The 14,421-nt window shown below is 38.8% G+C and overlaps 1 protein-coding gene across 1 annotated transcript in view; it reads left to right on the top strand.

Annotated features, from left to right (window-relative positions):
* The window catches only part of MEIS1 (Meis homeobox 1), a 677,893-nt gene that overhangs the window by 527,012 nt on the left and 136,460 nt on the right, over nucleotides 1-14,421 (top strand). Inside the window, exon 6 of the mRNA XM_082746690.1 lies at nucleotides 10,855-10,963. Within this exon, the coding sequence (XP_082602816.1) occupies nucleotides 10,954-10,963 (10 nt within the window). The 5' untranslated portion in view covers nucleotides 10,855-10,953. The remainder of the gene's footprint in view (nucleotides 1-10,854; nucleotides 10,964-14,421) is intronic.

Below are 14,421 nucleotides of genomic sequence, written 5' to 3'. Positions count from 1 at the left end.
GTTATCCTGCATGAGACAGCCTCTGAGATGCTGTTCTAGCTTTATCATTCTGTGCTCTCAGGTTTCTGTTTCTTTCTTACCTGGTTTGTATATAGAAGTTAGAAAACTCCATGTTCTCTTTTGTCTTTGCAGCAGGAAGGATTTCTCTTCTTCTGTTCATGTGCCTCCTTTTGCTACTCTTCTAAATCCTGTGATGTATCTATCCTATGTTCTGAACAAAAGATTCCAACAGCTCCTGGCTGCCCAGGTCAGATGGAACCTAGCTCACAGAGAGCAAAATGGAAGTGGAGAGGGGCCAGTGCCGATGGGATGGGGCGTAGACAGGAAGCACTCACTCCCAGGAAAACCTTAAATCAATAGAGGGAAATTGATTATAGTGCTACTCTTTTACTATAAGAGAATTGTTCCTGGGTGCCTAGGTGGGTTAGTGGGTTGGGCCTCTTCCTCAGGCTCAGGTCATGGTCTCGGGGTCCTGGGATAGAGGCTCCCCCACCCCCGTTGGGCTCTCTGCTCAACAGGGAGCCTGCTTCCCACCACCCCCACCCCCGCCTGCCTCTCTCTACTTGTGATCTCTGTCTGTCAAATAAATAAATAAAATCTTAAAAAACAGAGAGAGAGAGAATTGTTCCAGTCCACAGATGTCTGAACTCCTCCAGAATCGTTCATTTGCATAAAATCTTTAAGCCTAAAGAAATAGATCCCAAATAAGTAAAAAAAAAAAAAAAAAAATCCAAATGATGATTCCAGGTAGCTAATAGTGTTGGGTTTTTGTTTCTTTTTCTTTTCTTTTCTTCTCTTCTCACTCTCTTTTAAGAACTTTTAGAATTTTAACAACAGAAATTATGTTCTTAAGTTTCTGGTTGAAGAGGTCGTCAATAGGAAAAAATAGCGGATAATAATAATAACAAGATTTGAAACTGAATTTAATGAATTAGCTTTGTTTTTATCTCCTCATTTTTCTTTCTTGCTTAACAAAAAATACCCAGTAGAGTGAGGAATGTAATTTCATTAATTCAAATTTCCCTCAGTAGAATAGAGAGAACTTCATTAAAAAGTATATGATGTTCACCTTACCAAAGATAAAGATTTTAAAAGGGGGAATGGGCTTAAATATAATAACTTCTTTCCTGTTTAAAGTGATTTTAATTCCATTTTTGAAAATGTAAGACATTTACTTTCTATTTTACTTACATTTTTTTGGCTGAGAATTTCAACCTTAAAACTGTATCACGTAAGTGCAACTACTGTGGAAAACAGTATGGAAGTTCCTCAATAAATTAAAAATGAATATACCATACAATCCAGTAACTCCACTACTGAGTATTTACTCAAAGAAAACAGAAATGCTAATTTGAAAAGATTTATGCATCCCTATGTTTACTGCAGCAGTATTTACATTAGCCAATATATAGAAGCAACCTGTGTCCGTCTATAGATGAATGGATAAAGATGTGAGATAAATAATATATATATGGAGAGAGAGAGAAGGTAGAGATAAATACAATACAATAGATATATGGTGGAGTATATAATATATATATATGATATTATATATATATATATATATATATATATATATATATAATGGAATATTATAGAGCCATTAAAAATGAGATCTTTTCATTTGCAGAAACATAGGTGGACCTACAGGCATTATACTAAGTGGAGTAAGCCAGACAGAGAAAGACAAATACGGTATGATTTCACTGAAATGTAGAACCCAGAAAACAGTAGAAATCCCATTTTTCTTTCTCTTTTTTAAAACATCATTGTTCAACATGCTGTTTATTAACTGAATTATTTATTCTTCAGTGATTAGGTATGCCACATTTATCACTCCCCACTTATTGCTTGGAGTTACCTCATTCTTTTTTAAAATTTATTTGAATTCAGTTAATTGATACATAGTATATTATGAGTTTAGAGGGAGAGTTCACTGACTCATCAGTCTTATATAACACCCGGTGCTCCTTACATCCTGTGCCCTCCTTAATGTCCATCACCCAGTTACCCCATCCCCAAGCCTCAGTTTGTTTCCTATGATTAGAGTCTCTTATGGTTTATCTCCCTCTATGATTTAGTCTTGCTGTATTTTTCCACCCCTCCCCTATGCTCCTCTGTTTTATTTCTTGAATTCCACATATGAGTGAAATCATATGATAATCATCTTTCTCTGATTGACTTATTTCCCTTAGCATAATACCATTTAGTTCCATCCATGTCATTGCAAATGGCAAGATTTCACCTTTTTGAAGGCTGAGTGATACTCCAGTGTGTGTGTGTGTGTGTGTGTGTGTGTGTGTGTGTGTGTGTGACATCTTCTTTATCCATTCATCTGTTGATGGACTTCTAGGTTCTTTCCATAGTTTGGCTATTGTGGACATTACTGCTATGAACACTGGGGTGCAGTTGCCTCTTCAGATCACTACATTTGTACCTTTGGGATAAATTCCTAGTAGTGTAATTGCTGGGTTGTAGGGTAGCTATTTTCAACTTATTGAGAAAACTCCATACTGTTTTCCAGAGTGGATTTACCTCATTCTTTAGTTCTATTCTATTTCCCATCTACCTGTACCTCTTTAATACCATACTGTTCTAAATATTGTATTTTTACAATTAGTTGCAATTGCCAGCAAAACCAACACCATTTTTGTCTTCTTTTACAACTCATTCTGAATATTCACACTTACCTATTCCTTCAAATCCTGTCAAATACTCACAGATTTGATTGAGTTTATGGAATAATTTAATGACAATAAATGTCTTTAGTCTTCCTATCCATGAAACAGATATGCCCTCCCATTTATTTAATTCTTTTTATGTCCTCCCAATAGAATTTCAAGGTTTTTCTTCATATTAGTCTCTGTTATTTTATTCATGCTTCAATTTTATTTTCTAACTCATAGTATTATTTACACACTTTGATGATTTTTTCAAAGATTAATACTTCCTTTAGCTTATTTGAGTACATAGCACTTGCAAACAAAAATATTTTTTATTATTATTTTTAAAGATTTTATTTATTTATTTGACAACAGAGATTACAAGTAGGCAAGAGAGGCAGGCAGGGAGAAAGAGGAGGAAGCAGGCTCTGTGCAGAGCAGAGAGCCCGATGTGGGGCTCGATCCCAGGACTCTGGGATCATGACCCGAGCTGAAAGCAGAGGCTTAACCCACTGAGCCACCCAGGCACCCCAACAAAAATATTTTTTATTTCTTGTGACATATCTATCTTTCTTCATACTGGATTTTTATATCATTACACTATCATTTCTCTTTCTTTCTTCCTTTTGCCTATGATATTTTTAATAGATACTAGCTAGTTTCTTTTCAGATACTGTCATTTGATGAGTATGGATCTATACAGACATTCTTTTGGTCTGGATCCTGTGTGCATGGATTCTCAGCGACTCTCTGTGCCTTCTCATCGATGCCCTGTTTGTAGATTCTCTTTGAAATCTGTATGTTAAGAGTTTCTGTTCTAGACTCTGAAATTCTATTATATAAGGGAGATAGTGAGCTGGCCTGAGACTGGACCAAATTAGCTATGATTAGTGGAGTGGTTCTGTTTTATCTTCTTCCTTCTCCTCCTCTCCTTCCCCTGCCCTCCCCCTCCCCCTCCACCACCACCACCATCCTCCTCCTCCTCCTTCTTTAAGATGTTTTAAATCTCCTTACTCGGATTTATTCTCCTAGTTAGTTTATCCTCTTCTTTTGCTGCATGGTCATGGATTTTTAGATTTCCTCCCATTTCAGGGAACAGCAGCTACCTAATCTTCAAAAAGGAACAGCACTCTGATGTCTTCCCCAGCCTTCCCCTCCCCTCCCTAACCCACGCTACCCACCTACCCCACCAAGCTCTGGTACCATTCCTCTCCCAGCCCTGGAGACAGAAGCATAAGGGGCGGATGTTCAAATACGCGAAACTTGGTACTGACAATCTTAATCCATGGTAGAGGTCAGAAGTAACCTGCTAGGGCTTTGACTCTGTTATTCTCTTGGGCCATTATACCCTGAGAAGTTTTTGTCTTATTGCTTTCCTCTTTTCTTCATGTTATATCCCAGTTTATGGTTGGAACCCACTACCTCTGAGAGATCCTGCTCTGGGCTGTTTCCTGTCTTCTTCCCAAACAGATAAAAGCACAATGCTTAGTCCAGCTGATTCTTCCCATTTTGAGTGAGTCACTGACTCTCCATGGAATTTTTGCTCTAGGAGGGGCTGGTCGGATTATCTCCCTTGGGCCGACCACACACACACACTGCCAGTCGGCTTCCTTGCAAACTAAGGGAACAGTGGTGAGTTTTTGAGAAATGTACTTTCTCATGTTCCCTACAGTATTGGACCCAGAAGAGTGAGATAAGATCTATGTTTCAAGATTCCCAGCATTGTCTTCACAAACTTCAAGAATTATTTAAAAGGGGTTCAGGTCATGATCCCAGGGTTCTGGGATCGAGCCCCACATCGGGCTCTCTGCTCAGCGGGGATCCTGCTTCCTCCTCTCTCTCTGCCTGCCTCTCTGCCTACTTGTGATCTCTGCCTATCAAATAAATAAATAAAATCTTTAAAATAAAAAAAAGAATTATTTAAAGAGTGCAGCAGAGACTATTTTGCTGTTGCTTGTTTTCAAGTTTTGGGAGCAGAAGAGAATTATTATCTTGTAAATACCCTGCCAGTGTCCCCCCGGAAGTCCTAAGGATGCCAGTTGAGGCACACCCCGAGAGAGCTACCCTTGGGCCCATGAGATCTTTACTTTTCAGCCATGCCTTCACTGCATTTACTTGTGAGGAGAGAAGGCTTATCCCTACTCATTTCCATTGATGGGGAAGCTTCCATATTCCTTAGGTCAAAGTATAGGAGAAGGTCTTCCCAAGTCTTTCTCTCTCTCAGCATCTCTTTCACATTTATCTGAAAGTAGGTGGGTTTTCCTGATCAATGAGACTGGGGTGGAGTCGGGGGAAGAGAATAACTGAGCTTGGAGGTCTGTTTAGGGCAGAGTTCTCTTTCTGTTTTGGATAGCCTCACATACCTGTCTAGACTGCTTCAGACCCACATACCTGTTCATCTCTGGCTTGGGAAGCCTTTGATTGGTGGATTTGTTTGATTAAACAGGCTAGGGCACCTGGATGGCTCAGTGGGTGAAAGCCTCTGCCTTCGGCTCAGGTCATGATCTCAGGGTCCTGGGATCGAGCCCACATCAGGCTCTCTGCTCAGCAGGGAGCCTGTTTCTCTCTCTCGGCCTGTCTCTCTGCATACTTGTGATCTCTGTCTGTCAAATAAATAAAATCTTAAAAAAAAGGACAAAACAAAAAAAACAGGCTAGACGGGTATTAGCCAGCCGCAATCTAAATCTTGTTTTCCGATCAGCTTTTTTCCCCCCCAAGGCTGATGATGTTTCTCCATCTATCATGCTTCTCTGTGAATCTCACTGGTTCCTAATCTGGGGGTTTAGGGGTGAGCAAGAGTGTTGTTATTCATCAGTCCCTTGATCCTGGACATGCCTATTTCACTTAGGCTTGTAGGATTGGCAAACCCAAAGAACAAAGAGAGCCCTTTCCCTTTGCCTAATCCAGGAATATTACCTTGAAGAGGAAGACAGAATTCTAATTAAAATATATATTGGAAAAAAAATATATATATATATATATATTGAACTCTCGTGGAGACCTGGCTCCTAAAATGTAGAGGACCAAATATCTACACTAATGAGAAATAAGGAATTTATTATTTCTGTGAAATTCTCACCATTTCTGGTCCAGCCTGGAGATCTAGAGGAGGTTTCCAAAACATATGCCTCTACAACATTCTTGGAAATCAGTCTCTACTGAGCTTTTTTTAGTTCAGCATCTAAGAGGTTGTTTTCATGCCTCTGCAGTGTTTATCTGCAACCAGAGTCCAGTGCTGCCAGGTAAGGCGGGGGCCCTGCTGAGAGCAGGGGGTCCGGCTGATCAGGCTTCTGCCCTTACTCTGACTAACCAAAGAAGGAAATGTGAAAGCTTTTCAATTTATTATTCTTTTGCACACAATAGATTTCTTTATTCAAATTGACCAAATATGGAAATTCTAAGGTTCACCTGTGCAAAAAGGATGTTTTAATTCAAGGACAAACTTTTTAAAAAAGAACTTCTAGGTATATATTTGTGTGCCCTTTTCACCCTTGATAATTTATCACTGTGCAAATTCAGGCAGAAGATGACACAAAAACCTCACTATGCAAAAGCTTGGGACAGCCTGGAAAATGACAGCGGCACCTAAGAAAGTGCTTTGTCCCCCCGGTTCGGCCACAAGAAACCCACTGTGAATATTTCTCACCCGCTCGGAGGAATGGATTAGGTCTCTCTTTATAATCACGTTTTTAGGGATTTTTGTTTTCACAAAGGAAAGGGTCTTCCAGAAAGTACTTTTTCACCTGCGCTTAGCTTCCAAACTTGCATATTCCCACTGGTTTCAGTGAAACTTGAGCTCCTAAAGTTATCCAAGTAAAAAAGAAATTGAGTTGAGAGAAAATTGACATATCTCCAAATAACAGCTTTTTCTGATTTAAGAAACACAGTGAGCATATGCTTATGAAACCTTGAATATACAGCAAAGTGGAAGAAAAGTAAATATTATTCATCATCTTATAACCACAATTAATGTAGTTATGTAGTTCCATTGACTTTCCCCCAGGTATACTCAAACATACACATAATTATGATAAATCTGTTTTCAGTTTTGCTTTTCATTTTTATAAGCATTATGAATTCCATTAATATTTCTTCAAAAACATCATTTATGTTGGCTTCATGTATTTCTTCAGATAGGAAAGAAGATTCTGAATTTTCAGTCACAATATCCCTAACAGAAAATTTCACCAAAAAAAAAAGATAAACAGACAATTCCAAAAAATTGAAGGAAAAGAACTGAATAGTTAGTTGTTAAGATATGCATGTAATTAAAAAAGTAATTTTTGAAGATAAGGTTTCATTTTTACCTACAAATTTTTGTAGGTGGAACATCTAAATGATTGTATTCAATGCTGACTAGTAATTTAGCAAAAATTTTTTAAAAAAAGAAAGAAAAAGAAAAAGAAAAAAATCTTTAAAGCCATAAACATTTTAACACCTTTTAAAGATCTGGAATTCTAACTTCCAGATATCTGTCTAAAAAACGTAGAGAAATCTCACCACATACACAATATGCCCTGCAGTTTAACTTAAAATCAAGGGGCGGGGGGAACGGGTTACTAGAGACAAATTATCCAAAATGGGGCACCTAATTAAATTAAGGTGTGCCTAGGCATTATAACATTAGGCAGACTTTTTAAAAAGATATAAAATTTGTGTAATAATTTGAAAAGAGATATAATACAGTGGAAAGCAGAACTGCCTAGTTGTATAAAAGCAGACATCCAAAGAAAGTGCTATGAGGCATGTTCGAATGGTGAAATTGTAGATTTTTTTCTCCTTTTCTGTAATATTTCATTCTCCGTACCATTTTGCTCATTTTCTCTTTCAGTTGTCAGTGTGCTTCTCCAATCTTTAATAGTCACTACAATTTTGACATGACCAGAAAGAGAAGAAAGAAAAGGAGAAAATTAGGACTTAACTATGTAAGCAGTTACACACACTAAAAATGATAAAATTCTCTCATTTCACTGGCCTTACAAACTTCAGAAATTTGTGACCTAAAATGTGAGAATTTTCCCCCCACTTTCTATGTTAATTATCATAAATGCCTCTTTTATCCTTGAATGTAATAAAAGTTCATAGAATACCTGATGAATTGACCCCAGCTGTGAATTGAGGCGAGGGTAGGGGGTAGGGGTCATTTTCATTCGGTGTGACAATATCGCTCCATAGAACAACTCTGAAAATAAAACCAGCAGTTAACGTGGCACATGAACTGGCCAGGAAGACAGCTACTACTGATCATCCAGGTCCACAAGCTTCCCACCCGCTTGTGACATTACTTGTGACAGACCTCTCTCCAGGCCGTGTTTAAGCAAGATCCTGGCACATGAGTCATCAATAAATAATTTATTGGGTAAATGCATTAATTAATGAAAAACAGTGTCTAGACTGATTCACTTAAAACGTAACAGGTGGAGGGGTGCTGACTGGCTCAGTCAGCAGAGCATGTGACTTTTGACTTCGGGATTATGAGTTCGAGCCCTACATTGGGTGGTGAGATTACTTAAAAATAAAGTCTTTAGGGGTACCTGGGTGGCTCAGTGGGTTAAGGCCTCTGCCCTCGGCTCAGGTCATGATCCCAGGGTCCTGGGACCGAGGCCCGCATTGGGCTCTCCGCTCAGCAGGGATCCTGCTTCCTCCTCCCTCTATCTCTGACTGCCTCTCTGCCTGCTTGTGATATCTGTCTATCAAATAAATAAATGAAATCTTAAAACAAATTAAAAAAATGAAATCTTTAAAAATAAAAAATAAAGTGTGCCAGATAATTTCTAGTGCTTGCTAGGATACCTTGAATATCAGTTCCAAAGCTGACAATATTTTTTTTGCTGGGGGTGGGGGGGCACATTTTAAAAAGCAAATAACACCAACAGCTCCTGAGAGTTCAGACTCTAGAAACTGGAGCAAATCTCAGAGACCAGGTTGACTCCTAGCTTAAAACTCGAAGTTTCCTCTGATCCCATTCAAAATAATGATATGCTCAGTCCAGTTATTAATTACACAGCTGCTCCAAGAATAGCTAATGGTATTGCAAAAGATGCATCCTCGGGGATGCCTGGGGAACGCATTCAGTTAAGCCTCTGCCTCCTGGTTTTGGGCTTGGGTCTTAGGTCGTGGTCTCAGGGTTGTGAAACGGAGCCCAGAGTCAGATTCCATGCTGAGCGCACAATCTGCTTCAGCTTCTCTCTCCCTCTGCCCTTCCTGCTTGTGCTTTCTCTCTAAAATAAATAGGTAAATCTTAAAAAAAAAAAAAAAAAAGAGGGGCACCTGCATGGCTCAGTGGGCTAAAGCCTCTGCCTTCGGCTCAGGTCATGATCCCAGGGTTCTGGGATCGAGTCCCGCATCAGGCTCTCTGCTGATTAGGGAGCTTACTTCTTCCTCTCTCTCTCTCTCTCTCTCTCTCTCTCTCTTTCTGCCTCTCTGCCTACTTGTGATCTCTGTCTGTCAAATAAATGAATAAAATATTTAAAAAAAAAAAAAGAAAAGAAATGGTACCTCTTTTAAAAAAGAAAGAAAGAGAGAGAGACAGAGAGAGATGTATCTTCAGAGATTTAGGTCCTCTGGCCTGCCCCTAGTACTGTCCTTGGGCGTATTGTTCTCTGCTGTAACATCCCATCGAAGTCAATGTTGCAAATATTAAATACAAATATTAAATATTCTACACCTTCTGATGGGACATTTCCTCATAGCTAGGGAACATAAGGCACCTTAGCACAAAGTAATTTACAAAGTAATAACGATCTTTCCTATCCCGGTGGTAGCTCTGAGGAGATTTAATTGGATAAAATTACCCCATTGTAAGAATAATACTTTGTAGTTAATGTCACAATTATCATGCAAGGATCTTGAAGAGATTTATGAACATTGATTAAACATCAGAACACCATTTTAAAGAAGATGGTATTAACACTATGTTACTGAGCCCAGAGAGGGATGTTTTCAGATTCTAAAGCACACAGCACCAGTGAAGAAATAACCCCAGTCTGCAGTGGCTTGAGATGAGGACTATTTTTCCACCCTTTTGGAAGCTTTTCACTTCAATAACACAACTAGAATTTTTTTTTTAAGTGTTTTGTTTCTCAGTGTATCTTATTATTGCCACAAAAAAAAAAAAATGCATTTCTGATTGTCAGAGTCAGAAAATATTTAAGTCATTTCTCTTGACCCCTAGAGATTTAAGCTGGGAAAGTTCTGTTTATAATTAGTTTGCCCTCTCCCTTTCTGCTGTAAACATTTGGCATCAGCAGAATCAAAAATGAAATTCACAAATCACTGGGTCTGGGAGGGATATCAAAAATAGAGTCCAGTCCTCCTGATTTCCAGATGAGGAGGCTCAGGCCCAGGGGGATGGGAAGGATGGAGAGGGGTCTCTATGCGGATAATGAGGAGGCTCTACCATTGTTGAAATGTCTTTAGTTGCAGAGAATGCCCCATGTGGCCTTGAAGGCCCTGACTGTACCCTTAGTTTGGGAGGCAGTTGAGCCTCTTGAGTTGAGTGGGTGTAAGTGATTCTGTGGCCTGGCATAAAAGTGATGCTGATGGCAGAAGATCCAAGTTTGCAGCTCAGTGCAATTCAACATAAAAGATACATCAACCTTCAACGTTCTCATAGGATTGTTAGAACAACCCTCAATAGACTGGATGCTATCAAAATGAAGGAATGTATGGAGAAGCTTCTATGCCAGTGCCTGGCACAGAGGAATGCTTCCTCTCCTGCTCTCACCAGCCCCAACCCCACCTCCTTCTGCCTTCCTGGAGCCCGAGATCTGAAAGTGCTTGATCCACATATCTATGGGCCTTAAATACTGCAGAGCAAATTTTGTTTGTATTTGCAGAAGCTTCAAGTACTCCATCAGATGTTTCTTTAAAAGCTTATAAATTATTCCCTGAGCTTTCTTTAAAAACAAATAAACATTAAAATGAATATGTACGCATTAAAGTTCAGAATCAATAAAATGTGATCAGGAGTGGAGTTAGAGGAAGTGTAGAGCCACGAATGAGTCAGACTAATAGCTGTTACATGAGCCTGTGTTGGGAAATAAAGCCTGAGGCATCCTACAGATGTAGACCTCCCAACCCTATAGCTGTCCCCCCCCCCCCCGCAAAATCCCTGCTTTGGGGGAATGAGTGAGACTCACTCTCTTACACATCAAGTGAACCCCTGTTTCTCTTTGCTCAACAAACCCAGGGGGAATCCCAGGATAGAAGCTGAAATCGCATGTGTTGCTGTTGTTGTGTTGCCTCTGTGTGAAGCCGACCTCTACAGTTTGGATGATCTGGTAATCCCATGGAAACAGGTCCGGTGCCCCAGTGACCTTCTTTATTATATTACATTTAAAAATATCTTTCCAGGGGCGCCTGGGTGGCTCAGTGGGTTAGGCCGCTGCCTTCGGCTCAGGTCATGATCTCGGGGTCCTGGGATCGAGCCCCGCATCGGGCTCTCTGCTCAGCGGGGAGCCTGCTTCCTTCTCTCTCTCTGCCTGCCTCTCTGCCTACTTGTGATCTCTCTCTGTCAAATAAATAAATAAAATCTTTAAAAAAAAATCTTTCCATCAATTACAATATCTGAAATTCTGAAAGTTAATAAAAACGTGATGACAATGACGGACAATGAAGAATGGGTGGTACTTCTTCTTAACTGCACTGGAAAAATAGGAACCATGACAATGCTGATCATCTTTGCTATTCTCTTTTAGAAGATACAAAATGTCTAATATTGAAATCTTGGTCCCTCCCTCCTCTCAACACGACAGATTATTCAACCCACAATCAAAAGGTTTCACTATATTGTAGGAGAAAATATTTTGGAAGCGAAACTATGTCTTTAATATTTCCAAGTAAAAGAATTCATATCTGATAAAAGCAGTACTTTTAGATGTGTCATATGCAAAAAGTGTACCATATAATTAGAAGTGAATTTAGACAGAAAGACAGAAAGATGAGATGTAAAAGCAGATAATTAGTGCACTGTTATAATTAGCAAATACTTCTCAATCCCATGGTAACTGTGCTCTGAAAAGGACTCCTGCCGGTTAACTAGTATTTCCTGAAAGCAGTATTCTTCTCTCTCTTTAAATGGAAAGTTTGAATTGCTGTCTCCTTGAAAACCATGCCATAATATCTCATAAATGGACTTATGTCTATAGTATAGTTTTTAAGGGCAAAACAAAAAAAAGTTTTTATAGTTTCACACCATCTGCGAAAAGAAAACAAATATATTTGTGGAATGAAAGAATTATAATAAATCTGTTTAATAACTTGTGTTCTATACATAATTTTGAGTGTGATTTTTCAAAAATAGGTATTTGTGCAACAAAAAGTAACTTGAAATATAGAGAGCAAACATTTCATACTGAACATGGTTAATCAGTTCAGAAATATTTGGACACTGGAAATAGCAAAACTTTCTGGGGATGTATTCCAGGAGTTTAAATATTTCTAATCTTATAGCAGATGATAGGGAAGAAAGAAAACTAAAAAATTCAAGCAAAAAAACCCCAAAAAACAAAAAAACAAAACCCCCCAAACTCCTTACTCACTTTCTCTTATGCCTTCCTGCCAATATTTAGAATAACAAAATGATTCAGTTACAAAGATATTTTTTCTAGATTGATACCAGAACTCAGTATATAGCCTTTGGTCCTAAATAGTTGTGTGACTTTAAACTTTCTCTGTGAAATGGAGATGGTAATACAATGTCACAAAGTTTGGGGGAGCACAGTAAGCTATTAGGCTGGTGGGTGGGTAGAGCATGCTTTGCAAACTATGAAATATTTTCTTAAGTCAGAAACAAAAATTAAATTCTGGATTTTATCCCTGAATATCAATATATAGGATATATATTAGGATATATAATTGACTTGTTTAGGATATATAATTGGCTTTCCCTGAATAACACTGTTCTAAACAGAATAGTGTAAAACCATAAAGTCAGCCCGGTCTTACCAATTACAGGCAATGGGACCCAAAAGTTAGGCAAACACTTTCAATCAACCTGAGATTGGCTGGGACAAGCAGTGACATATGGTGACATTAGTGAGAAGGGCAACCTGACAGCAGAACAGAGAGAAAGGACTGATTTATGAAATTTGCAACAGACTTGCCTTTTTATCACTATCCAAAAAAATGTCAGTGACAATGCGCAAAGCAGACAATGAGCAAAGAAAGTCTGAAACTGTTTTGGACCTCGTATCATCTTAAAAGTTTCCAAGAGGACAGGGATAGGACAGTAGGGCTGGCCTTGGAATCTGGGTTAAGTGGAGTGGATAAAGCGTAAGAATGACCCCAGGCAGCTTCCCTCAGCATATCCGTGACAACTACTCAGATTTTTCCAGAAAGTACTCCTCAAGAGGGAAATCTGTTGTATAACTGAGTCGTCCCCTAAGCATGGGGATGGGAACAGACCTGATTATTGCTCTCTGTTGTTCTGGCACGGAGATGGTTTGGTAGAATCTCTACCTCTGCTAACCGCTCTATCGTTCTAACGTAGCAGGTACGTTAGAGACAGTGCAGGGAGAAGTAGCTCATCTTAGAAAGAAGTGGGTATGTAGCTTTTTAACTATGCCCATTTAGAATTATGGGGATGGTAAGATTTTGGTAAACAAGTCGAAAGAAAACGATAGTCAAAAAAAAAATGCTGATTAATACCGGCAATAGGAACAGACATTTTTAGAAAGTGTTTTTAATCAGCTCCCCAGTATGGGGTTAACCAACTGTGTCAGCAGAACTAAATTACAGACTCATAGGAAAGGAAAAAAATAAAAGAAGAGAATTTTGAAACAAATTCAAACTATTCCCTCCTGGGGTAAAAAGCTAAAAGCATTGAGGAAGATTGGCTGAGGTTCTCAAACAAACAAGCCCTAGACATTTAATGAGTAAGAGTATCCGAAAATGTATAATACTTTTTGGTATAAATTAGCTTCGGGTTAAAAAAGGGTGCTGGCCAACTATTCTAGAAATGCAAAAGTACAAAAGTAAAAAGAGTTAAATGCTCAAAGAAACAAAACAAAACAAAACAAAAAACAAAACCTGTAACTACCAGAGACAGAATCGTTAAGTCAGGGAACAAATTGGCCTTGGCATTTGGTTCTTATCAGGTCAAGGGTGTGCGTGGTCCCGTGGAGCCAAGGATTGCTGGTAGTGCAGCAGATCTGGGCACTTAAACGTGGTTGAGTTTGACCTTCAAAACAGTGGTTTCCAGAGCTCTTGAAGCTCAGTCGCACTCCTCATGGTGCTGGGACACTGATTTAGACACACGGCAAAATGACAGTTATTTAAAAAGCCGTAACTATCCATTTCCAACTTTGTGGTTTTGAAGTTCTTCGGCATTCTGGTTGTGCTAAGAAGCGCTTCTTGATTTTGATTTTTCTTGATTTTTAGGATGGTCAGGTGTTTATGTTGTTTCAGTGAATTATGAGTGTCAGTTAATTCCATGTTTAGGGAAGAAAAAAAAAGGTGGAACAAAAACTTCCAGTGGATGGCATTTGGTTTGCTTGAGATATGTAACCACGGTTAGGCAGAAAGAAATAAAAACTGTGTATAAATTACCTCTTGACCTACAAATTCAGTGCGCAGCATTACAAGGAAAAGACAAATGTGAAATCAGGAAATTACAGAAAGTGCCTCTGAAAGGTGCCTAGCCAGTGAAGAAAGGTTTAAATGTTTTAACCTCTAAATCACACTAAAGAATATCCAGACAAAATCTCATGGCAACAAAAATAATCCTGTGCTTTGACATCATTCTGTTTACTTTAGT

This window comes from Mustela nivalis (assembly GCF_964662115.1).
Source record: "Mustela nivalis genome assembly, chromosome: 8".
In the NCBI taxonomy this organism is placed as follows: domain Eukaryota; kingdom Metazoa; phylum Chordata; class Mammalia; order Carnivora; family Mustelidae; genus Mustela; species Mustela nivalis.
The sequence above is the reverse complement of the archived record's forward strand: the minus strand, read 5'-3'. Positions and strand labels throughout refer to the sequence as shown.